General features: G+C 50.1%; 1 protein-coding gene across 1 annotated transcript in view; it reads left to right on the top strand.

Annotated features, from left to right (window-relative positions):
• LOC144737724 (uncharacterized) overlaps nt 1–17,980 on the top strand; it is a 35,197-nt gene extending 17,217 nt beyond the window's left edge. Inside the window, exon 5 of the mRNA XM_078620577.1 lies at nt 15,905–17,980. Within this exon, the coding sequence (XP_078476703.1) occupies nt 15,905–16,571 (667 nt within the window). The 3' untranslated portion in view covers nt 16,572–17,980. The remainder of the gene's footprint in view (nt 1–15,904) is intronic.
• Nucleotides 17,981–25,835: the final 7,855 nt, after the last annotated feature.

Genomic DNA, 25,835 nt, shown 5'->3' with positions numbered 1-25,835 from the left:
GCTGGGGATTCGGTTCAATTCGGACTTTCACCTTGTTGGGATCGCGGGATCGAGATGAGGCGACACAGAGCTGGCCGTGCGAGAAGACTGCCGTCTGCAGATCGATTCCAACGTGATCGAACGTCTGTCCCTGCGCCTCCATCGTTCATGCAGGGGGCGAGTCGGTTTGCAGCGCCCCCTGCAAGAAAACGACGGAAAGTGCAGCTTTCATCACAGATAGATGAAGTTGTGCGCTTATATGAAAGAGTATCGCCAGTGGGTTTTCAAAGTACCTTCGTCTTACAGAAATCAATTTCGCGTTGGCCCACCGCATTAAAACAATGCTCAGCTGAGCGGGGCGAGCCACGGTGGGGGGGGGGTCACCTTATCTTTGTCACGTGCCGTAGTTCACGTGACTTCTGCCGCGACAACGTCTGGATGTTTTCGCCTGAGGATGACCGCTCGTGTTGCGATCGAAGCGTCGTGATTTATTTATTATTTTATTTTTTCTACCTTAGTGACTTTACTGAAAGAACCAAAAAGTATGAAAGACGTCTTGTCTGCTGATCTTGTTCATATCCGTGTACATCGATATCCCACATTGCTTACACGTTCACACCACACACAATGAAATGAATAGAAACTAGAACGACTTCCGGGGATGGGCAAAGATCGAGGAATCTCTTTCAATGGAGCGAGTTCAGTGTGTTCGATTCAACATCTCTCTGTCCGTCTGTGTCTCTGTTCGCCTCTGTGTGTCTCTCTCTGCCTGTCTCTGTGTCTCTGTGTCTGTCGTCTCTGTATCTCTGTCTCTGTATTCCTCTTGTCTGTGTATGTCTATCAGCGTCTGTCCAACCGGAGTCAACGACTGTCAGTAGCAGCAGGCGCCCGTTCAACTCCCACGACTACACGCGACTCAAACTTGCTCCCAACACACAATGACAATGATCTCCCGTATAGCCTGGACAGAATGTCAGGGCAAGTGCTGTTAGCGAGCACCTAACAAAGACAAGGATCCCCCGTATAGCCTGCACATAATGTTGGGGCAAGTGCTGTTAGTGAGTACCTAGGACAAAGACCCCCGTATAGCCTGTACAGATTGTAGGGGCAAGTGCTGTTAGCGAGCACCTAACACAAACAGAAAGATCCCCCATTTCGCCTGAACAGTTTCATTTCATTTTCATTTATTTGGTATAGCCCTGTGAGCCATTCGGCTCTTGAATCGGGTGCAACCGCAACAAATAAAAAACAGAAACATGAACTAGAAAACATCTCATAGTTACTATGCGCAAACATAAAAATCCTGGGAAAAACTGCAAAGTCTTCCAGAAAAAGCACCGTACACATCATTCGAACTCCATACTACAACAAACAAAATGGCTAAACCAAAAATCTTATTGAAATCACCAAAATAAAGCCATAAGAAATGTAATAGTGATCATAGGAACTGTGACCGAAATTTCACAATAAACGACACAAAACACGTACCACAAAACCCTGTAGCCATAGCTGGCTGCATGAGTCACTCCACAACAGCAGGAGCATCAGTAGGAGTATAAAAAACATTTCAAATGCACCTTTAAAGATCAAAGATGGAGAGCTCTGAAATCAGCTCGTATGCAGGTGCTCCGTGGATTGTTGCATTGCAAGAAAATTTGATGATGACAGCTTGGAGAGGCCTCCATCCAGCATTGGATTGAATTATGGTTGATAATTCACTGGTCAACACACTTTTTCTGGCATAAGGTATTCCAACGGTGTTAAGGTAATTTTGGGGTGCTGATTCCAAATCTGGCATCAGTTTTTGTCTATCACATCAAGTTTTTGAGATATCAAATATTGCGTTTTCAATAAAAACTGCAGAAGAAAAATATTAAATAAATGTGGATATCTACATAAAATTATATTATAAACACACTATCCTAAAAATACAGCACCATATCTTAACACTAAAGCAGTCACTGACTCGCAACAACTTGCAATCATAAGTGACAGAGTTAATTTCGGGTAAAATCAATGAAAATGGGGTATGCCGATAGCATAAAATGAGATGTGATAGATATTCTTAGGTTTTTTCGGTAAAGAATATGATTCCTTGCAGTCACGAAAGCTTCAGATTTGGAATCCGCACCCTGAAATTAGTCTAAAACAGCTGCAAAAGTCCAGGCCAGAAAAAAATATTTTTTTTGTTGAGCAGTGTAATGATGATGAACATGAATCTATAACTCAACTTTGCCGTCCGTTTACTTAAAAGACTCGCCTGAGCTGTATCGCCACTAGGTGGCACCATATCACAATTTACTCCAAATCTGGCAATATGTTTAGGAGATAAATGAAAATGTCGAGGTCTGCTAGACAGAAGAGGGCTTCGGGAGAGAGTTGGTGTAGCTTTGTTATTCCTTCATTGCAGGAACGAAGACTACAGTGGTTTACTAGATGGTTTACTGTATTTACCGGGTAAGGTTGCCCTTTGGGTTTATTGCCGACGCAACTCAACAACATAAGCAAGATAAGCGGGCTTCCTCACTGCTCCGAACGTGAACCAACGCAAACGGACGGCGCAGTAACAATGATATGCCCTCGCGGCTAGGAACGGAAACGCACCATCCCTGCAGATCATTGCCAAAAACCTCGACTGCCGCGGGGACATCCCAAACAAACACAATAACAGTTGGAATGTTTCCATGAAAGCAAACCGTCCTGGATTGTTTAAAACTATTTCTAAAGATTTCGATTTAAAGCTTTCGTGACTGCAGGGATTCATCTTCTTGGTTCTTTCGGTAAAGTCACGTAGAAGGGAAATAATAAAATAATAAAAATAAAACACATTTCGGCCACAACGCAAGCAGCCGTCCTCAGGTGAAGAACAGGTCTGTCGGAAAGACAGCGTCTGAATGAGCACCACCAAGCTTGGCAGCGTATATTTAAGCTGGGTTAGAGGAGGAGGGCGCCTTGACAAAGGAATTTGCATATCAACGCACAAAAAAAACCGTACACAGAGTTGTAATGTTCGGGCCTTTAATAACTCTTGAACAAGATAAAAAATATACGTCTTGTTTGGGGCGGTGTGTCAGTTGTAAAGGTCACAAGGCTATTACAATTTGTTCAACAAATTGTGCAACGCAACAGTAAATTCCCCTCCACTTAGTGCAAGTGAAGGAGAATGTATTCCATCAAGCGGTAATATTTAACTCTTAGGTTATTCCCTTGTTGCCCTTGTTGTGATGGGAAATGAACAGAAACACATTCCTGCGGAGGGAGCTGGTAGGAACATTGGGTTTCTCGGTCAATGGCCAGGGTCAACGACGGCGTGGTGTATTCCGCAAATATGCCCGACTGTAAGGAAGGGCACAAGCCGGCATGAGTAGGTTAAACGTTGAGTTTTAGAAGGGCACCACGGGGTGACCAGCCCCTCCCCACCCAGCCCCTCCCCACCCTCACCTCCCAGCCCCTCCCCACCCAGCCCCACCGTCCCCACCCAGCCCCTCCCCACCCTCACCTCCCAGCCCCTCCCCACCCAGCCCCTCCCTCGCCACCCAGCCCCTCCCTGCACGACGGACGGACGGACACAATAATTCCCTGTGGGCTGGTGTAACCAGGAGGTTCCAACCAGTATAACTTGTGCTACCTGCGACAAATTTAAAGTTTGCTGTCCTGGCTTCCATTGCTGCCACCAAAATCCAGCAGCTCATCTTCCCTCCAAGATCCATCAAGTCGTGAGTCTGCAGCAGGGCCGACGCCGCTCTTGTGACTGCACCTGTTGACAACGGACCACCTGGTTGCAATCTCTGCCTGACATGAGCCACATCTGCAGACAGATCCCCACTGGAGTGGTTCTGGCGATAGGGAGTCAACAGACTGTAGGGGCAAGTGCTGTTAGCGAGCACCTATTAAGGGTGGGACGGCACACAAGGGGGTGGGTGGCCAGCACCACGCCCGGCCGCCTTTGTCTCCCCAGTGGCGATGATGACACACCGCACCGGGTACTCTTTTGAGGCTGAGTCGACGTAGAGGAGGCTCAGGACCGGCTCAGAAAGTCGTCACTGGCGGTGTTGGCCACGAGCGGGAATGGAACTCGGCTGGTCGGTGCGGAGCGCAGCGCTCACCACGACACTGCCGCTACCCTTCTGTCAACAAACTTGAACTCTGACCCGCTCTCTGACGTCACCGCTCAGCGTGACCTCATCGGCGTCAAACGCCAGGAGGCGGTGTGCCTCGCTAGTGACGTCATGTAGCTCACTCCCGACCTCAGCGCTCTTGAGCGTGACGTCATCTCCGCTCGGCCGCTGACGATATCTGTTTCAGTGCCAATCCTAATTTGGGCAAAGCTACGCCCGGTGACTGGCGGCTCATTAACATAATTTATTTGTGAAAGTCGTCGCGAGTTTATTGCGACGGGTTCAGCATCTGTGCCCCATCCCTCCACGTGTGAGCCGGGCTCATTTACATAATTTATTTAAGTTACAGAGCCGCTCATTGCGGAAAGGAGTGTCTTGTACCCCGGAAGTGACGTCACGGCCTGCTGCCGCGTGGCGTCGCGAGGTAGCAGGAAGTTGCCGCTCTGCGTGTGAATCCGAGGTGAGAAATTTTCATCGTGGTGGTGGTTGTAGTGGTTGTTGTGGTTGTGATGGTGGTGGTTGTTGTGGTGGTGGTGGTGGTTGTGGTGGTGGTTGTTGTGGTGGTTGTGGTTTTGGTGGTTGTGGTTGTTGTGGTGGTGGTTGTGGTGGTGGTTGTTGTGGTGGTGGTGGTTGTGGTGGTGGTTGTGGTGGTGGTTTTGGTTGTGGTGATGGTGGTGGTTGTGGTGGTGGTTGTGAAGGTTGTGGTTGTGGTGGTGGTTGTGGTGGTGGTTGTGGTGGTGGTTGTGGTCGTGGTGGTCGTGGTGGTGGATGTGGTGGATGTGGTGGTAGTTGTGGTTGTTGTTGTGTACCGAGGTAGAGCCTCGCTCTTTCTATCGTTGGGATGTCAATTGAGTAGCAGCGAGCATGGAAGCGATGTCCAGGTTGGAACTTTACAACGCGGGGCCTTGCCTCCTGCCCTCGCCTGATGGCGTTTGCTTCAATTCTCTCACTTAGTTTCGAAATCTTTGGAAAAACGCCATCAGCCAGGCGATGCGGTAATTGTGTGTTGACCGACTCTGTGTTGCATTGCATTTCTAAATTTTACTAAGTTTGTTTGATTAAGTGTCTCTCTCTCTCTGTGTCCTCGTGTCGTCGCGCTGTTATTTACTGCAGTCACGAAAGCTCCAAATCTCTCATTGACACAAGGCCCTAATTATAATATATTATAATAATTATAATAATCAAATATGCTAAAAATGTCCCTCCCCAATATATTGCTATAAAAAAATATTTAAAAAAATAATAATTGCGATGCTATGTTAATAAAAACACCAATTTGCTAAACCTTGGCCACAAAATCTGGACTTGCCTTCATGTAACAATGCATAGATTTCTGTTTATATGATTGTGGTTATGGTTGTACTTTATGAATCCCTAATCTCTGCCATTACATACGATGAAACAAAGAAAAGGTAAAAAAGAAAAAAACAGAGCAATGTAATACAATACATTATTGTGAAAAATAAAGACAATGTGTTAGTGAACTTTAAAAAAATATATTTTAGGCAGGAAATAAGTTTTGAAATTTAGATATTTTTCTGGGGGTGGACCCCAGACCCCCTGGAAGATTTGGCCCCCCCAATGTTGACTCCATGTCTACGGCCTTGCATTGACATGCTAATTTCTCTACCCCCCCCCCTCTCTCTCTACCCCCCTCTCTCTCTACCCCCATCTTTCTGCCCCTCCCTATTTAAGGCCTCGACACAGAGGTGTTGATTCTCTGTGTAGGGGTGTTAGAGAGAGAGCCCGTTATGCATGGCAGCCTATGGTAAACAAACACAGTAGGCGGGGCTACATGTGTGCACAAGCAGGTGCCCTCTGCGACGTCCGCGCCAGACACCCTGGGGGGTCGATTCGGTCGTTATGATCCCCCGGGGCCCCACCCCTCAGGGAGGGGTTGGGTATAAAAGGGGATTGTATCGAAGGGCTCGGGAGTGATGTTTAGCTAAAGAAGAGGAGGCGGAAGACGTCTGAGATAGAGCCCTGGACTCCCCCTGGTACGCCGTCCTTATCAGGACCGCGCAGGCTCGAGCCAGTGGCGTGGTACCAGAGCCAGAGCCAGTGCTGGTCTGGACTCTGGGTACCGGGCCCGACTGACCAGTGTCGGGCCAAGATAGCCTCCCCTAGCCCATTAGTGGAGGACTCGGAGGCAGGCTAGGGTTAGCTAGAGAGGTGTGTCCTCAGATAGACGGGTGAGGGGGCCGATACCCCCTCAAATGTGTATGTCACAACGTTGGTGTTAAATAAACAAGTGTGCCTCCAACTCCGGTGTGAACGAGTCGTGAGCGTTACTACATCTGGCGTCAGAAGTGAAACAAAGTACGAACATGGATACACGCCGGACGACTCGAGTCGGAGTACCAGGGGCGGAGGACACCGCTGCAGTCGGAGGGCCCGAGATGGCTGAAGATGCCATCGAGCAGCCGGGGCTGGGTGCATCCACGCCACAGCAGCTGGAGGAAGGGGAGCCGTCGACGGAGGGGCTGAGGCAGGCGCACGCGAAGCTGGCCGAGCTGCTGTACGCCGCAGCCGCCATGCTCGACAACATCACGCGGCTGGGGGCTGCGGGACCGCCACGAGGCGACAGCAGCCAACGACCACAGCGTCTTCCCGCCATTTCAACGGAGCAACATTTTGAAACTCCCGCCATCGCCGCAGCTGCTGTTGAGGGCGTGGCCGCTCTAAGCATCGCGTCCAACGGCGGGAGTACAGTGCCTGCCGCGTCACCACGGCTGCGACCGGCGATGCCATCGCTGGTTCGTGCCGACGCTGAGTTGAGTGAGGCGGACGAGGGAGTGCGTTCTTCCTCTGCAGCCGCTGCCTTACATCAGCGGCTACCTCCACTCAAGGAATTTGTGGGCGAGGATGGCGACTGGGGCGGCTTCCAGCGGCGCTTCCTCGCTCACCAGGAGATGGCACAGTGGACAGACGCCGAGGCTCTCCGCGCGCTGCCAGCACTTCTCGACAGCGACGCCCTCGCCACTCTAACATCGGCTTCGAAGGAGAGGCGCTCCACGCTGCGGAAGGCGATGCAGGTGCTGTCGGCGGTATATGGTCCACCATCGGACTGTCGCCAACTCTTTTACGATCGCCAGCGGGGGACGAAGGAGTCGCCCCTGGCGTACCGCACAAGCCTCCTGGCACTGGCGAAGGAGGCCTTTCCACGAATGGATGACGAGGGTGTCGACGCCATGGTGACAGAGAAGATACTTTTGCTGGCGGACGACTTAGACATCGTCATTGTCGCACAGGACGATGCAGAGATGTGCTCCCTCCAAGCGGCCCGTCTCCTCCACGCAAACCTGTCCTCTCAACGACGGAAGGCCAGCAAGGCGGCGAGCGGGCGCGCCGTCGCTGCGGCCACCCTCCCGGCGGAAGAGGTTTGCGCCATCAACCATCAACGGCAGCACGGAGCGGGAGCGCGGGAGGACCGGGCCGGTTCAAGCCGTCTACAACGTCCATCGTCGCCACCAGCGCTTCCACGCTGTTATAACTGCGGCATCCGGGGCCACGTCGCCTCGGGGTGCCGCTCTCCTCGGCAGCGCGGAACGACACCTCAACGGGACGCCGGCCCTCGTCACAAGCTCCACCATCATAATCCGGCGAGTCGCGGCACCCCTCATGTTTGGCCCACGCACACGCCCGTCACACACTCGAACACCGCAGCGAAGGGGGGGCAAATATCGCGTACCATGGCACCAACACGCACCGCTCTGGGTACTCACATTGAACCCAGCCAGTGGTCCGTGTTGGCCCATCGGGTTGTAGCCGCGTCATCGGGGTCGTCGGCCGTTGTGGGTCACATCGATGGGGTCGAGGTGCGCATCCTGGTCGATACAGGAGCATCGGCGACCATTATTTCGGAGTTGATTTATAACATTCTCCCTGCCCAGAGCCGTCCTTTGATGCCTGTTAATGTGCCATTCTTTGCTGCTAACGGGGGTTCACTTGGCATCATCGGACAAATTCGAGCCCAAATTTGTGTCGGGGATATTAAATTATCTGGGCCGATTTTTGTTTCCTCCTCGCTGGCGGTTCCGTGCCTGCTGGGGACGGATTTCCTGGCCAAAATGCCGATTAGGATATTAATCGACCAGGGATGCATTGAGCTCCCATCGGGCCGACGCATGGCGTTTTTGCCATCCCCCGCTACGAGCCGGACGGCGTTCGCGACGGTGCCGGCGTTCGTAGATAGAACGGTGCGCGTTCCTCCGGGGGCGCAAATGTTAATTCCTTTGAGACTTCGGCGGCCCTTCGCTAAGGGCATTGGGGCTCAAGGGGTTTTGCTGGGACCGTCTAGGGCCGGGGTCAGTGGACCTAATTTACTCCCGGCCCAGACCATAGTGAGAGGGGATGGAGAACCCTTCATCGCGGTCCTCAATGTGGGCTCGCAGACGGTGGTGGTCCCACAGGGGACCGTGCTTGCTCACGCAACGCCGGTGCCCTGTGAGGAACCCGTCGCGAGTCATGTCGGCGCTGCCCCTGCACCGCGACCACATTCAGACAGCGATGAAGGGTGGCTCGAGGCGCTTTGCGCGGGATCGACGGACCTGTCAAATTTAGAGCGCCAACGTCTTAAGACACTACTGAGGGAATTTTCCGACGTTTTCAGTCGGGATAAATACGATTTGGGCTGCACTCATCTGCTGCGTCACCATATTGATACGGGTGACAGCGCGCCAATACGCCAAAATCCTTTTCGGTTGAGTCCCGCCGAAAAGGACCATGTCAAATCGGCTGTTGATGACATGCTAGCCGCCGACATCATTTCTCCCTCCAACAGCCCTTGGGGAGCGCCGATCGTCCTGGTTAAGAAGCAGGACGGTTCGTTGCGGTTTTGCGTTGACTTTCGGCGCCTTAATAAAATTACGGTTGCCGACGCATACCCGCTCCCACGGATGGACGAATCGCTTGACGCCTTGGCGGGAGCGCGATTCTTCTCCACATTGGACTTACTTTCGGGATTCTGGCAGCTTCCTCTGGACGATGATTCAAAGCCTAAAACTGCTTTCCGTACTCCGCACGGCCTGTTTCAATTCAACCGGTTGCCGATGGGCTTACACTCAGCGCCGGCAACTTTCCAGCGGTTGATGGAATTGGTTTTGGCTGGATTGCAATGGGAGTCGTGCCTGATTTATTTGGATGACGTCATTGTCTTTGGCAAAACTTTTGAGGAACATCTCCAGAGGTTGCGGGCGGTTTTCCTAAAGATGCGGGCTGCTAATTTGAAATTTAAGCCCCAAAAATGCCATTTGTTACGCGAGTCGGTGCGTTATTTGGGGCACATCGTGGGGCGCTCAGGTATTTCTACCGATCCCGCCAAAACGCAGTGTGTAAGCTCCTGGCCGACTCCCACCTCAGTGGGAGAGGTTCGGAGTTTTATTGGGTTTGCGTCGTATTATAGACGCTTCGTCGCTAATTTTGCGACTATCGCCAAACCCCTACATGCTTTAACATCTAAAGGGGTTCGGTTTTGCTGGGGTCAGGAGGAGGAGGCTGCTTTTTGCTCCCTTCGGGATGCTTTGGTAAACGCTCCTCCCCTGATTTACCCTGATTTTTCAAAACCGTTCTTGCTCGACACCGATGCGAGCAACACGGGTATTGGGGGCGTGCTCTCCCAGGTGGTTGACGGCGTGGAACATGTGGTTGCGTACGGCAGTCGGGTGTTGTCTCCAGCGGAGCAACGGTATTGTGTCACCCGTAGGGAACTGTTGGCAATTGTCCATTTCGTCCAACAGTATCGCCCATATCTGTACGGTCGGCATTTCACCGTCCGCACAGATCATGCGGCACTGCAGTACGCCCTGAGGGTTCAACAGCCATCGGGACAATTGTCCCGATGGTTGGAGGTCCTCCAGGATTACGATTTCCAAACCACATACCGTAAGGGCGTTCGCCACACCAACGCGGACGCTCTGTCACGCTTGCCAACCACCTCCGAGTGTGCATGCCTCCTGGGGTCTGGACGTTGCAGGCCTCCAGGGGACACATCGGTACCTGTCTTGGCGGCCGCCAACGACGACGATGCAATGGTTCCTAATTCGATCGAACAGCAGGGCAAAGATTCCCTGTTGGGGTTGCCCGTCATTGAATGGGGGCGCCTCCAGATGGAGGATGTCTCCCTCCTCGGGTGGCGACGTCGCGTTGGCGGTGCGGCGGGGGGAAAAAGTGGTGGTTCCGACGCATGGGAAATGTGCCAAGGTCTGCTAATGCATTGGGACGGGAAGTCACGTCGACATCGGCTGGTTGTCCCTACTGGGTTGCGGGGTAGGGTGGTATGGGCCGCTCATGAGCGCCTCCTACACCTGGGGACCCAAAAGACTCTCGCCTTGCTGCAACTTGATTTTTACTGGCCTGGCATGACGAGGGATGTGGGGGATTTGTTGGGATCGTGCCCTCAATGTGCACAACGCAAACCGCCGGCACGGGAGTCTAACCCGCCCTTGCAATCGATCAAAGTGTCCAGGATAAACGAGCTGGTCGCTCTGGACATTTTGGGACCATTCCCCGCCACCCCCAGAGGGAATAGATATTTGTTGACGGGTGTCGAGTATTTTACACGTTGGCCTATGGCCTGGCCTTTGGCCAACCAGTCGGCAGCAGCCATCGTGGAGGCCTTTGTTCAGGGTTATGTCCTGGACAAAGGTGCTCCGGAGAGGCTGCTGACCGACCAGGGCAGAAATTTTTCCGGTAAACTACTCAGACAAGTCTGCGATCTCCTGGGCACAAAGAAAATTCGGACCTCCCCATATCACCCACAAACTGACGGGATGGTCGAACGTTTGCATCGCACCATCTCGTCCATGTTATCACAACAAGTTTCGGACTCGCAAACGGATTGGGACCTACAAATTCAGGGGGTCTTGGCGGCGTACCGGATGGCACCCCATGCGGCTACGGGGTTTTCTCCCTTTTACCTTATGTACGGCCGAGAACCAGACCCGCCTGTTCGTGCCCAGTTGCGGATCCCCGTGCCGCAGGGAAAAACTAATCTGGCTGACCACGTTAAATTTAATCTGGACAAATTGACCGAGGCACGGGATGCTGCAATGCAAAACTCTGACCTCCGTCAGAAGGCAAATGAGCGCCTCAGATTGAGTCGAGCGCACATGCTGCAGTGGAAGCCGGGGGACAAGGCATGGTTGCACTGCCCCCAGGTGCCACTGGCAACCTCCTCTAAACTTGTGCGGCCGTGGCGGGGCCCTGTGGAAGTGGTGGAGGTGTTACGTCCGCAGTGCGTGCGCATCAAGTGGGGGAAGCGGCGATGGTTCGTGCACCCCTCCAGATTAAAACCCTTCGCTGCGGTTCACAACCCCACTTCACACGCGCGTGGCCAAACATGTGGGGGGTCGGCCGACTTGCTGGGTCCGTCTCCGTCGCTCTCACCTAATGCCTTGCCGGCTGTGCCACCTTCAGGAGCATCAGGAGTGACGGGCTCACGCCCGATCACCCCTCCTGCGGATGCCGAGGGTCACGCGGAGTCAGAGGAATGCTCACCTCAAGACGGACAGTCGCCACCTGATTGTCCGCCACGCGGGGTTACCCCGTGTGAGGGGCCCGCTGCAAGGACGCGCGCTAAAATGCGCAAACTGTTGTGAGGCCGGAAAATGTGTACATAGCTGTTGTGTTTATTGGGTGTTGTGTGGATGGTGTGTTTCCCGCTCCTCGGATGTACATATGCTGGGTTCACCGTTTGTTGTGTGTGCGGGGTGGGTTCCCTGCTGGTTGTATATAAGCTGTTTTTTTACGGAATTCGTATTTATTCGGGGGGGTGCGTCGGGTTGTTTCTCATCTTGTTGTTGCGTTCTTGTTCTGGTTCCTGTTATTGTTCAAAAAATAGTGAGGCACACGCGCGGTCAGGGGGTGAAGGCACCTTTATTGTCAAATTTTTGTATGTTGGCAGCCGGGACGGCTGCATGCTATGCGGGGGGGAGTGATGTAGGGGTGTTAGAGAGAGAGCCCGTTATGCATGGCAGCCTATGGTAAACAAACACAGTAGGCGGGGCTACATGTGTGCACAAGCAGGTGCCCTCTGCGACGTCCGCGCCAGACACCCTGGGGGGTCGATTCGGTCGTTATGATCCCCCGGGGCCCCACCCCTCAGGGAGGGGTTGGGTATAAAAGGGGATTGTATCGAAGGGCTCGGGAGTGATGTTTAGCTAAAGAAGAGGAGGCGGAAGACGTCTGAGATAGAGCCCTGGACTCCCCCTGGTACGCCGTCCTTATCAGGACCGCGCAGGCTCGAGCCAGTGGCGTGGTACCAGAGCCAGAGCCAGTGCTGGTCTGGACTCTGGGTACCGGGCCCGACTGACCAGTGTCGGGCCAAGATAGCCTCCCCTAGCCCATTAGTGGAGGACTCAGAGGCAGGCTAGGGTTAGCTAGAGAGGTGTGTCCTCAGATAGACGGGTGAGGGGGCCGATACCCCCTCAAATGTGTATGTCACAACGTTGGTGTTAAATAAACAAGTGTGCCTCCAACTCCGGTGTGAACGAGTCGTGAGCGTTACTACATCTGTGTGACTGTGTGTGTGTCTCTCTGTGTGTGTATGTGTGTGTCTCTCTCTATTTGTCTCTGTGTCTCTCTCTGTGTCTCTGTGTTATCTCTCCCTGTCTGTGTCTCCGTGTCTGTGTTTTGTCTCTCTCTCAAATTGAGCAATCTTTGGAAGAACGTGATCAACCAAGAGGGGTGTTGACTGTTATGTTAGCTGACTGTTGTATTGCATTACATTTCTAAGTTTACTATGTTTGTTTTCTCTTTAATTTGTACCTGATGATGATTGCTTGTGTTGCAATCGAAACGTCGCATGCTATTATTTAATGTATTTATTTATTCTACGTGACTTTCCCGAAAGAACCAAAGAGTATATTGCTTAAGTTTTAATTTTTCTTCACCTGGCTCGTTACTTTGTAACTTTGTTCTTATTTTAAATATTCACAGTTTTTTTTTCATTTTTTACCAGGCCACGCCCGCTTGAGCTGCTCTACCGCTCTTGTTTTCAGAAGCGACCTGCCCACAACAACAAGGTGAGGCTTGTCAACAGCGTGGCGGTGTTCACTCTAGACACGTGGTGGTGTTCACTCTAGACGCGTGGTGGTGTTCACTCTAGACGCGTGGTGGTGTTCAATCTAGACGCGTGGCGGTGTTCACTCTAGACGCGTGGCGGTGTTCACTCTAGACGCGTGGCGGTGTTCACTCTAGACGCGTGGTGGTGTTCACTCTCTACATGTGGAGGGGAAACCCGGGGATCGGGAAGGAAATCAACGCCACCACGGGGAGAGAGAGAGAGACACGCAGTCTCGGCTGTGTTGATTGATCCTCAATGAATTACTTGGTGGAGTGAGGAAGCATTAATACTGAGCAGGTGAAGGTGGCCAGGTGTGGGTCTGGACACACCACCACCTGTGAACCATGCCAGTGTGTGACAGTGGTGGAGCCAGTGAGGGTAGGGTGGCATGTGTCCCCCCAGCGATCTGAACAAAATCCATAATTTAGATCGGATCATTGGGGTTTATTACTAACTAGCTTCACTACCCGGCTTCGCCCGGGACTTGGATTCTTGTCTTGGATAAATTTCAAATTTCATATTCCCTTATCTTTCACTGAAAATCCCTGAAAAAAATTGATGCTTGCAAGAAAGAAAAAAGCCGAAACACATCAATTTACCTAAATCGGATGTTTTCACTCAAGGATATTCAACTTTAATCCACTTCTACGGAAGGTCGATTTTGGCAACTCGGGAAGGGAATGACGTGGCGAGCTGAAAATAGTCGCGTTCGCTTAGAAATTCCAGACGGCATAAGCTGTGACAATTTCATGACGCCAGAGCTCAGCGTTGGAGAGTTTTTGCTGCTTCACACAAACAAACAGATGTAATTTCTGCTTTATATTTAAGATAGCAGTTGTACCCGTTCTTCGCACGGATATGTATTGAAACTCCGAGAAGCCAATGGCTTCATCGGCCTGGAGGGAAGCGCCACCTAAAATCTCCCGGTACACTGAACAGCTGTAGAAGTACGGCGCGCGAAGAGCCATATGTATTCTTAGGTTTTTTCGGTAAAGTCACGTGACTTTACCGAAAAAAGCCTAAGAATATGAATCCTTGCAGTCACGAAAGCTTCAAATCTAGAATTAAGAGCCATATGGTAGGGGTAAGCATTGCAGACCGCTTAACTCAGTTGTGGTGCGGGTTGACACCACATACTTCATGGTCATTCCCCCCCCCCCAAAAAAATACAAAAGTCTATTTTTTACTTTTTACATTGTGTACAGTATGGAACCTATCCACGTGCCAAATTTGAAGTGTGTAGCATGTTGGGAAGTATGCTAAACATTTAGAACAGACACACGTATCCACACATTTCCTTTTCATATATATATGTAGTACCGTCGAACACAGGTCGACACCCGGGGTTGAGGCACACTGATGTTTATTATAACTTCACACTCGGCACAGGGCAACGTATACTGGAGGGGGTAGCGGCCCCCTCACCCGGATAACTGGGGACACACCGCTGGCTATCCCTAACCTACCCCCGAGTCCTCCACTAACGGGCTAGGGGAGGCTATCTGGCCCGACACTGGCGAGTCGGGCTACGGTGCCTGGAGTCCCAGAGTGCTGACTCTGGTTCACAGGACCACGCCACTGGCTCTGACCTGCGCGGCCCTTACAAGGGCGGCGTTCCAGGGGAGACCAGGGCTCTCACTAGGCAGGTCTTCAGTCTTCAAGAGTCACCACCACATTCTGCCCCGAGCCCTCCGGCTCATCCCCTTATATCTCGAACCCCTCCCCCCCGCTGGGGTACCATCTGCGGACGTCGGTGCGAGCACCCTCCCGTGTGCTCACTAAGCCCCGCCCACTGTGCTAGTTTCTCATAGGATCCCATACATATCACCCCTACACATCTCTCCTCCGTAAGACCCCTACATATATATAAGATAAATGGGAATTTTGCAACCCCCACCGCCACCGTGTGGCATATTATTACGTGCCAGGGACTTTATGAGAGGACAACAGTCCAAGTCCATAATTGGCAATAAGTAACGGCAAAGCAGTTGCAAGCGACTTACAGAATTGTGCGCAGTTGCGTCTACAGGACACGACTTCCCTGAAGGCATCACGTTCAGCGAGCGCAATGCCGATCACACGCGTCGAATAAAAAGCAAGGGACAAGTCCTTGCTTACTAACAACTCCTTACTTACTAACAACTCCTTACTTACTAACAACTATCATTTTTCATTACTGGAGGGGTTGCCCCCCTCCCTACCTGAAAATCCTGGCTCAGCCTCTGAGTGTGTGACAGTGTCAGGAAGTTATCACAGCACACGTGCAGCAGCTAAAGTCGGAACTGTTCATCACAGCAATCAAGGACATCTGTGCCTGGCGATTGAACATTCATTTATGCATTTGTGCATAACACAAATATTATTATTTTCAACACCCTTTGCTATGTCAGCTGAATTTAGCTTTCATAAACATTTATTTTGAAGCCAGACAGCCAATATTGTGTGCTTGGAGTTTTGGGTTAACATTCATTTTGAAGATACGAGGGCTTCCAGGCATGTTTATGACCATTTGCCCTCTCATTGTGTGCCATAACAGCCCGTGTGATGAATTTGGGACACTTTTTCACGCTATCATAAATATATGAATAAGTATAGACGTGTACGTCACGTGTTACTGTGTATATGCATTGATACTGATGTGTAGATGGTGTGGATATAACGTTTTCTCTTTCTGCAGCTGTCGCTTCCTCTGCAGAATTGGTCTGATGGAGCAAAGGCACTCGGCACGTTTCGGTGCAAAAAGGCAACAATGCGACCGGTGTGCATACAGCACGGATCATATTGAACATTTTACACGGCACCAGAGAACTCACACAGGAGAGAAACCCTTCAAGTGCAGTGTGTGTGGGAATGCGTTTTCACAGTCATCTACTCTTGTAATACACCAGAGAACACACACGGGAGAGAAACCTTTCAAGTGCAGTGTGTGTGGGAAGGCGTTTGCACAGTCATCAAATTTTCAAAAACACCAGAGAACACACACGGGAGAGAAACCTTTCAAGTGCAGTGTGTGTGGGAAGGCGTTTGTACAGTCATCACATTTTCAAAGACACCAGAGAACACACAAGCATCAGAAGATCCACAAGGAGTGGAGTCTGAAATCAGCTTGTGAACGTCAAAGTGCTGCAATGAGCCCATCCCTCATCAAACAAGAACCGGAAGAAAATCCCAGCTTGGACACTTTTAAAGGAATCGAGGTGAAATATGAAGAGGTGAAGGTGAAATGTGAAGAAGTGATGGTGAAGAGCGTAGAAGTGAAGGTAAAATGTGAAGATGAAGGTTCAACTCCAAAATCGGACCTTCACATCGATGGAGGCAACGTGAAGCAGGAGGAGAATTCTGTCTGTGAGGCAGAGCGAGGCAACTCCCAGCAGTTTGTGGAAGTGGAGATGTGGGTGGACTTCCTCTGAGACAATACAAAGTCAAATGGAGACCTGGGAGATGTGTAAGCCTGAGACGATGTCGCTCCAATCGATGCACCTTTGTCACAGGCCTTTAATGACAAGAATGTGAAGCTGACCACTCAATTCCTAGGGTCAACTTGCAGGGTAAGAGCGGCCAGTCTTTGTGGACCTGTGGGTTGGGTAGATCTCTAACCAGGAGCGAGAGCCAATAAGCTCCCAAGCAATCACTATGTTATCATAATTGCATTTATATGGTGCTTGCTTAATCGCCTCTGGCAACTCGGAGTTTTGTATCGTATCTCTTTTCAAACACTCGAAGAGCATCCCCAAGTAGCAGCTGCCCCTGTGTGGCACAAAGTGGTGGCCCTGCACCGGCCTGCATGTGGACAAGAGCCTGTCAGTAGGGGGCGATGGTTGATGTGGCATCTCAGTTGTGGAGTTTGTAGATAATGTTTTTAGAATTTGCTACATTTTGACCCAGGCGCCAGCATGCAATGGCCTACTCGTTTTGAATGGCGCAATAGTATGTTGTACATACACTGTTAAGCAGACGGTGCGTATTTTTTAAATAGCTTCTTGTTAATGCGATGTAACCTGATGCAGCATATTCTTGGTTCTTTCGGTAAAGTCACGTAGAAGGGAAATAAAAAAATAATAAGCATATTTTAGTTTTCTTTTTTTTTTATTTCCCTTGACTTTACCGAAAGAACCAAGAATATAAATCCCTGCAGTCACGAAAGCTTTAAATCAAAATCTGATGCAGTATATTTCAGTGCAGTTATTCAATTTTGTTAATATGCCTGTCAATAAGTTAGAATGAATACTTGTCTGATGGTTTGCGTACATGTAACATGTTGTCTATAAGGGTCAAACATTGATTAAGTCATGTTAGGACAAAGTGTGTTTTGCAAGTAACCTGTACAGATCACTCAGGTGAGACTCATTGTTGTTGTGATACAGGCCAAAGGGTACTTTTGTGTTTTCAGGAAGCGTCTGCCTCTGGAGCAACTCATTGTCTACGAAATAGCGAGCAAACTCGGATCATTAATCAGTTACAAGGCATACCACTCAAAAGTTACACGTAGAGGAGATACATTCTCTACAACACGAATTATAATTTTGTATTACGTGTTGACGTAGATTTTGTCGAATTAGGACGAGAAATGGTCCTTGCTGATTAACGTCTGGATGTTCACAACCATGGGTTGAAGCAAGCCTGACCGCCTGCGGTGCCCCTCACAACCATTTACGGCCTTGGGCCAGGAAAGTCACAAAAAAAATTGCACACGAACGACGCATTCACACAAACTCCTGATGCTCCGTTTTGAAGTTTTAAAACGAAACAACTTTTAATTGTATTATGTTTAGAATTTTATGATTGTATTTCTTCATTAAAAGCTTTTATTATTTTACATCTGGAAGACTTAATTGAAAACATTTCATGTGAATTTTCTCTCGTCGTTAAGTAGATTGCCTTGCTGGGGATTCGGTTCAATGCGGACTTTCACCTTGTTGGGATCGCGGGATCGAGATGAGGCGACACAGAGCTGGCCGTGCGAGAAGACTGCCGTCTGCAGATCGATTCCAACGTGATCGAACGTCTGTCCCTGCGCCTCCATCGTTCATGCAGGGGGCGAGTCGGTTTGCAGCGCCCCCTGCAAGAAAACGACGGAAAGTGCAGCTTTCATCACAGATGAAGTTGTGCGCTTATATGAAAGAGTATCGCTAGTGGGTTTTCAAAGTACCTTCGTCTTACAGAAATCAATTTCGCGTTGGCCCACCGCATTAAAACAATGCTCAGCTGAGCGGGGCGAGCCACGGTGGGGGGGGGTCACCTTATCTTTGTCACGTGCCGTAGTTCACGTGACTTCTGCCGCGACAACGTCTGGATGTTTTCGCCTGAGGATGACCGCCCGTGTTGCGATCGAAGCGTCGTGATTTATTTATTATTTTATTTTTTCTACCTTCGTGACTTTACTGAAAGAACCAAAAAGTATGAAAGACGTCTTGTCTGCTGATCTTGTTCATATCCGTGTACATCGATATCCCACATTGCTTACACGTTCACACCACACACAATGAAATAAATAGAAACTAGAACGACTTCCGGGGATGGGCAAAGATCGAGGAATCTCTTTCAATGGAGCGAGTTCAGTGTGTTCGATTCAACATCTCTCTGTCCGTCTGTGTCTCTGTTCGCCTCTGTGTGTCTCTCTCTGCCTGTCTCTGTGTCTCTGTGTCTATGTCGTCTCTGTATGTCTGTCTCTGTATTCCTCTTGTCTGTGTATGTCTATCAGCGTCTGTCCAACCGGAGTCAACGACTGTCAGTAGCAGCAGGCGCCCGTTCAACTCCCACGACTACACGCGACTCAAACTTGCTCCCAACACACAATGACAATGATCTCCCGTATAGCCTGGACAGAATGTCAGGGCAATTGCTGTTAGCGAGCACCTAACACAAAGACAAGGATCCCCCGTATAGCCTGCACATAATGTTGGGGCAAGTGCTGTTAGTGAGTACCTAGGACAAAGACCCCCGTATAGCCTGTACAGATTGTAGGGGCAAGTGCTGTTACCGAGCACCTAACACAAACAGAAAGATCCCCCATTTCGCCTGAACAGTTTCATTTCATTTTCATTTATTTGGTATAGCCCTGTGAGCCATTCGGCTCTTGAATCGGGTGCAACCGCAACAAATAAAAAACAGAAACATGAACTAGAAAACATCTCAAAGTGACTATGCGCAAACAGAAAAATCCAGGGAAAAACTGCAAAGTCTTCCAGAAAAAAGCACCGTACACATCATTCGAACTCCATACTACAACAAACAAAATGGCTAAACCAAAAATCTTATTGAAATCACCAAAATAAAGCCATAAGAAATGTAATAGTGATCATAGGAACTGTGACCGAAATTTCACAATAAACGACACAAAACACGTACCACAAAACCCTGTAGCCATAGCTGGCTGCATGAGTCACTCCACAACAGCAGGAGCATCAGTAGGAGTATAAAAAACATTTCAAATGCACCTTTAAAGATCAAAGATGGAGAGCTCTGAAATCAGCTCGTATGCAGGTGCTCCGTGGATTGTTGCATTGCAAGAAAATTTGATGATGACAGCTTGGAGAGGCCTCCATCCAGCATTGGATTTAATTATGGTTGATAATTCACTGGTCAACACACTTTTTCTGGCATAAGGTATTCCAACGGTGTTAAGGTAATTTTGGGGTTCTGATTCCAAATCTGGCATCAGTTTTTGTCTATCACATCAAGTTTTTGAGATATCAAATATTGCGTTTTCAATAAAAACTGCAGAAGAAAAATATTAAATAAATGTGGATATCTACATAAAATTATATTATAAACACACTATCCTAAAAATACAGCACCATATCTTAACACTAAAGCAGTCACTGACTCGCAACAACTTGCAATCATAAGTGACAGAGTTAATTTCGGGTAAAATCAATGAAAATGGGGTATGCCGATAGCATAAAATGAGATGTGATAGATATTCTTAGGTTTTTTCGGTAAAGAATATGATTCCTTGCAGTCACGAAAGCTTCAGATTTGGAATCAGCACCCTGAAATTAGTCTAAAACAGCTGCAAAAGTCCAGGCCAGAAAAAAACATTTTTTTTGTTGACCAGTGTAATGATGATGAACATGAATCTATAACTCAGCTTTGCCGTCCGTTTACTTAAAAGACTCGCCTGAGCTGTATCGCCACTAGGTGGCACCATATTACAATTTACTCCAAATCTGGCAACATGTTTAGGAAATAAATGAAAATGTCGAGGTCTGCTAGCCAGAAGAGGGCTTCGGGAGAGAGTTGGTGTAGCGTTGTTATTCCTTCATTGCAGGAACGAAGACTACAGTGGTTTACTAGATGGTTTACTGTATTTACCGGGTAAGGTTGCCCTTTGGGTTTATTGCCGACGCAACTCAACAACATAAGCAAGATAAGCGGGCTTCCTCACTGCTCCGAACGTGAACCAACGCTAACGGACGGCGCAGTAACAAGGATATGCCCTCGCGGCTAGGAACGGAAACGCACCATCCCTGCAGATCATTGCCAAAAACCTCGACTGCCGCGGGGACATCCCAAACAAACACAATAACAGTTGGAATGTTTCCATAAAAGCAAACCGTCCTGGATTGTTTAAAACTATTTCCAAAGACCACCATAAATGTTCAATTTTTCTATTAAATGTTCACCATTCATCTCCTCTGGTTCGTGATGTCAGACAAGCACTGTGACACACTGGGTGTGGCAGGACAAAGTGTCAAACTGTCAAGCGAGTGTAGCAGAGGGAAAGCCAACGAGTTTCCCTTGGCAAATTAACAAGATCAAAATTACGTCTTGTTTGGGGCAGTGTGTCAGTTGTAAAGCTCACAAGGCTATTAAAATTTATTCAACAAATTGTGCAACGCAACAGTAAATTCCACTCCACTTAGTGCAAGTGAAGGAGAATTTATTCCATCAAGCGGTAATATTTAACTCTTAGGTTATTTCCTTGTTGCCTTAATTCTAGATTTGAAGCTTTCGTGACTGCAAGGATTCATATTCTTAGGTTTTTTTCGGTAAAGTCACCTAGGTAAAACATTAAAATTGATAAAAATTAAAATAAAATAAAAATCACGACGTTTCGGAGGCAACACAAGCCTCCGTCTTCAGGTGGAACCGTCACAGCCACGACAGCTGTATCAAGTAAATGAGAGATTGCAGGAGCTACCACTCCGTTTATATAATGGTTGGAGAGGGGGGAAGGGGCAAGTGCAGCACACTTTTTATTCATATGGTAAGGTGAGGCTTAAGAGGGTGAGCCTTTGTTATGGCGAGGTACGGTTTGTGACTCAACCTGGCCTACCTAATAATAGTGTGAAAAGGAGAAACATGGTAAACCTGTAATAGTTGTCTGTCAAATAAGATTGGTCAAATAAGTGTAGTTAAATCTTTTTTGCATGGTTAATCACATCTTTCCAATGATTACTCAGTTTGTAACCATCATCACGGTTGAAATTATGTCTGTGTTTGTATATTTGTATGGCTTCGTGTACAAACCTTCGATGGTAGCCAGGAGGTTTGCAGAGAACCTTGGTCTCAGAAAAGACAATTTCATGAGAGCCCACCGAGTTGTAGCAATGATCGGCAACGGCCGAAGAATCAGTTCTTCCGTGTTTCAGATCTGACTTGTGCTCGCGGACACGATCAGAAACATGACGTTTCGTCTCTCCAATGTAGCAATCACCACAAATGCAACTCAATTTGTAGACTCCAGGATACTGTAAGTCAGGAACGACATCCTTCACAGATGGAATCAGATCACGGATTTTATGCACTGTACTGAATCGGACTTGGATCTTATGTTTGTTTACAATTTTGGAGATCTTTTTGGTCACGCCTGCTATGTATGGTGACATGATAGTTTTGGTCGGAGTTTCATGTGGCTGTTTCTGTGTGGTGGGACACCACACAGATTCACCATGGAAGTGGAGAAAGACGGTAAACTACAATTCTTGGATATTCTGTTTGAGAGGTGGCCTGACGGATCCATGGAACATTCTGTCTACAGGAAAGCCACCCACACAGATTCCTACTTGAAACCTGATTCCCACCACCACCTATCTCAAAAGAATTCTCTCATCAAAACGCTATACCACAGAGCCCATGGCATTTCTGACCAACACCACCTGGCCGGTGAATTAAGACATGTACATCGGGCCCTCAGGATGAACGGATACTCTGACCGCACTATCCGCCAAGCTGCTTCTCCCACCACACAGAAACAGCCACATGAAACTCCAACCAAAACTATCACATTACCATACATAGCAGGCGTGACCAAAAAGATCTCCAAAATTGTAAACAAACATAAGATCCAAGTCCGATTCAGTACAGTGCATAAAATCCGTGATCTGATTCTGTTGGGGCCGCTGGTCCCCGAAGTCCCTCCCTGCTCCGTGCCTATGGCAGGGGCTCCGCCGTGCGCCGACCCCTCGCTGCTCTGCGAGCAGCTGCTGCCGTCGCTGGGCTCATCGCCCGACGGCTCCCCTCCTTGGTCCGTCCCTCCGCGAGCTCGTGTGAGAGGCATAGCTCGCCGCACGCCCTCTTTCACCTGCAGACGCTGAATTGTCTCTCCACGGATCACGCGCTATTAAACGGGGGTCAGGGGTCGGAGGGCGAACGACGCTGCCCTCACACTGCGCGAGTCCCGGCGGCGACAGACGGAGCGGGGGCCTGCGGACGCACCAACCCCTTCCCCCACACTACGAGCGCACACACCTGCACACACGCGACACCCACTCGTGCGCCGCTCTACGCAGCGCTCACTCACGTGGCGAACCACTGTGTACACACGCGCACCCACACGTTCCCACTGCTCGACAAGATCACGCGAGGCCACGCTTCACTATTAATGATTTATTATTCGCTACCTGGTAACTAATGTTGAATCAGTGAGTCGACGAGGCTGGCCTATTCCACTAAACCTGTACCTATTCCTTATCTATCGGCTATTATCCTACTTCACCTTCTTACTCCCTGTTAGATGCCCACGGCGGTTCGTTGATCCCGTACTCGCAGCGTGCCTCGATGCGTCTCACGGACGTTCGGGTCGCTGGACTGGAGAGTGTCCTGTCGCCTGGCGCTGGAGAGAAGAGAGCCCCATTTCCCCTTTGCGCCCACTATTTATCCTCCCTACCTCAAAGGGTGTCGGCTCTGAACAATGGGCTCGCGCCCCTCTGGCACGCGCACCGCGGTTCCGGGCGCCTGTGATATGCTAATCAGTGTGCGGCGTTGCGCGGCGTAAATTCTAATTAATCCCTTTCCCTCCCTAACAATGGTGCCTGCGCGCTCAAGCGTAATTATCCCAACCATCCGTGACTATGCGCAAGAGCCCCTGCGGTCCCGCTACTCATGCTGTCCCGTCCCTCCCCTGCTTGCCCCGTCGACACGTGGGTGGTGTGTGTGGGGGATGCGCTTCAACCGCGGTGGCCGAATGCCCCTCGCCGCGGCCACACCATCTTAAGGCAGGTCGCAGCGCCGCGGTGCAACGTAGCGTCGGGGGAGGCCGTCCAATTCCCTGATCGCCGGAAACCGTGAGCGTTAATCCCGATAAGGGTTTCTCGGATAAAAACCGGTCGATCAGGTGACCTTCCCTTCAAGCTCTATGGGGGGGGGGGGAAATGCGTGCGGGTGTGTTCATGTGAGGTGAGGTGAGGGGGACGAGGGGTTGGCTCCGTTGCTTGGTGGTGGCGAGGTCGGGGATGGGGCGCCTGCCGAACGGCTTCGTGGCGGCGGCATCACAATTCCATCTGTGAAGGATGTCGTTCCTGACTTACAGTATCCTGGAGTCTACAAATTGAGTTGCATTTGTGGTGATTGCTACATTGGAGAAACGAAACGTCATGTTTTTGATCGTGTCCGCGAGCACAAGTCAGATCTGAAACACGGCAGAACTGATTCTTCGGCCGTTGCCGATCATTGCTACAACTCGGTGGGCTCTCATGAAATTGTCTTTTCTGAGACCAAGGTTCTCTGCAAACCTCCTGGCTACCATCAAAGGTTTGTACACGAAGCCATACAAATATACAAACACAGACATAATTTCAACCGTGATGATGGTTACAAACTGAGTAATCATTGGAAAGATGTGATTAACCATGCAAAAAAGATTTAACTACACTTATTTGACCAATCTTATTTGACAGACAACTATTACAGGTTTACCATGTTTCTCCTTTTCACACTATTATTAGGTAGGCCAGGTTGAGTCACAAACCGTACCTCGCCATAACAAAGGCTCACCCTCTTAAGCCTCACCTTACCATTTGAATAAAAAGTGTGCTGCACTTGCCCCTTCCCCCCTCTCCAACCATTATATAAACGGAGTGGTAGCTCCTGAAATCTCTCATTTACCTGATACAGCTGTCGTGGCTGTGACGGTTCCACCTGAAGACGGAGGCTTGTGTTGCCTCCGAAACGTCGTGATTTTTATTTTATTTTACTTTAATTAATTTTAATGTTTTACCTACGTGACTTTACCGAAAAAACCTAAGAATATGATTCCTTGTTGCCGTTGTTGTGATGGGAAATGAACAGAAACACATTCCTGCGGAGGGAGCTGGTAGGAACATTGGGTTGCTCGGTCAATGGCCAGGGTCAACGGCGGCGTGGTGTATTCCGCAGAAATGCCCGACTGTGAGGGAGGGCACAAGCCGGCATGAGTAGGTTAAACGTTGAGTTTTATAAGGGCACCACGGGGTGACCAGCCCCTCCCCACCCAGCCCCTCCCCACCCTCACCTCCCAGCCCCTCCCCACCCAGCCCCACCCTCCCCACCCCATCCAGCCCCTCCCTCGCCACCCAGCCCCTCCCTGCACGACGGACGGACACAATAATTCCCTGTGGGCTGGTGTAACCAGGAGGTTCCGACCAGTATAACTTGTGCTACCTGCGGCAAATTTAAAGTTTGCTGTCCTGGCTTCCATTGCTGCCACCAAAATCCAGCAGCTCATCTTCCCTCCAAGATCCATCAAGTCGTGAGTCTGCAGCTGGGCCGACGCCGCTCTTGTGACTGCACCTGTTGACAACGGACCACCTGGTTGCAATCTCTGCCTGACATGAGCCACATCTGCAGACAGATTCCCACTGGAGTGGTTCCGGCGATAGGGAGGCAACAGACTGTAGGGGCAAGTGCTGTTAGCGAGCACCTATTAAGAGGGGAACGGCACACGAGGGGGTGGGTGGCCAGCACCACGCCCGGCCGCCTTTGTCTCCCCAGTGGCAATGTTGACACACCGCACCGGGTACTCGTTTGAGGCTGAGTCGACGTAGGGGAGGCTCAGGACCGGTTCGGAAAGTCGTCACTGGCGGTGTTGGCCACGAGCGGGAATGGAACTCGGCTGGTCGGTGCGGAGCGCAGCGCTCACCACGACACTGTCGCTCCCCTTCTGTCAACAAACTTGAACTCCGACCCCGCTCTCTGACGTCACCGCTCAGCGTGACCTCATCGGCGTCAAACGCAAGGGGGCGGTGTGCCTCGCTAGTGACGTCATGTCACCCACTCCCGGTGAGTGGCGGCTCATTAACATAAGGTTTTCGTGAAAGTCGTCGCGAGTTTATTGCGACGGGTTCAGCATCCGTGCCCCATCCCTCCACGTGTGAGCCGGGCTCATTAACATAATTTATTCAAGTTAGACCGGCTCATTGCGGAAAAGAGTTTCTTGTACCCTGGAAGTGACGTCACGGCCTGTTGCCGCGTGG

Source organism: Lampetra planeri, chromosome 73, assembly GCF_965212315.1.
Source record: "Lampetra planeri chromosome 73, kcLamPlan1.2.h2, whole genome shotgun sequence".
Lineage (NCBI taxonomy): Eukaryota > Metazoa > Chordata > Hyperoartia > Petromyzontiformes > Petromyzontidae > Lampetra > Lampetra planeri.
This window is presented reverse-complemented; position numbering and strand designations above follow the sequence as displayed.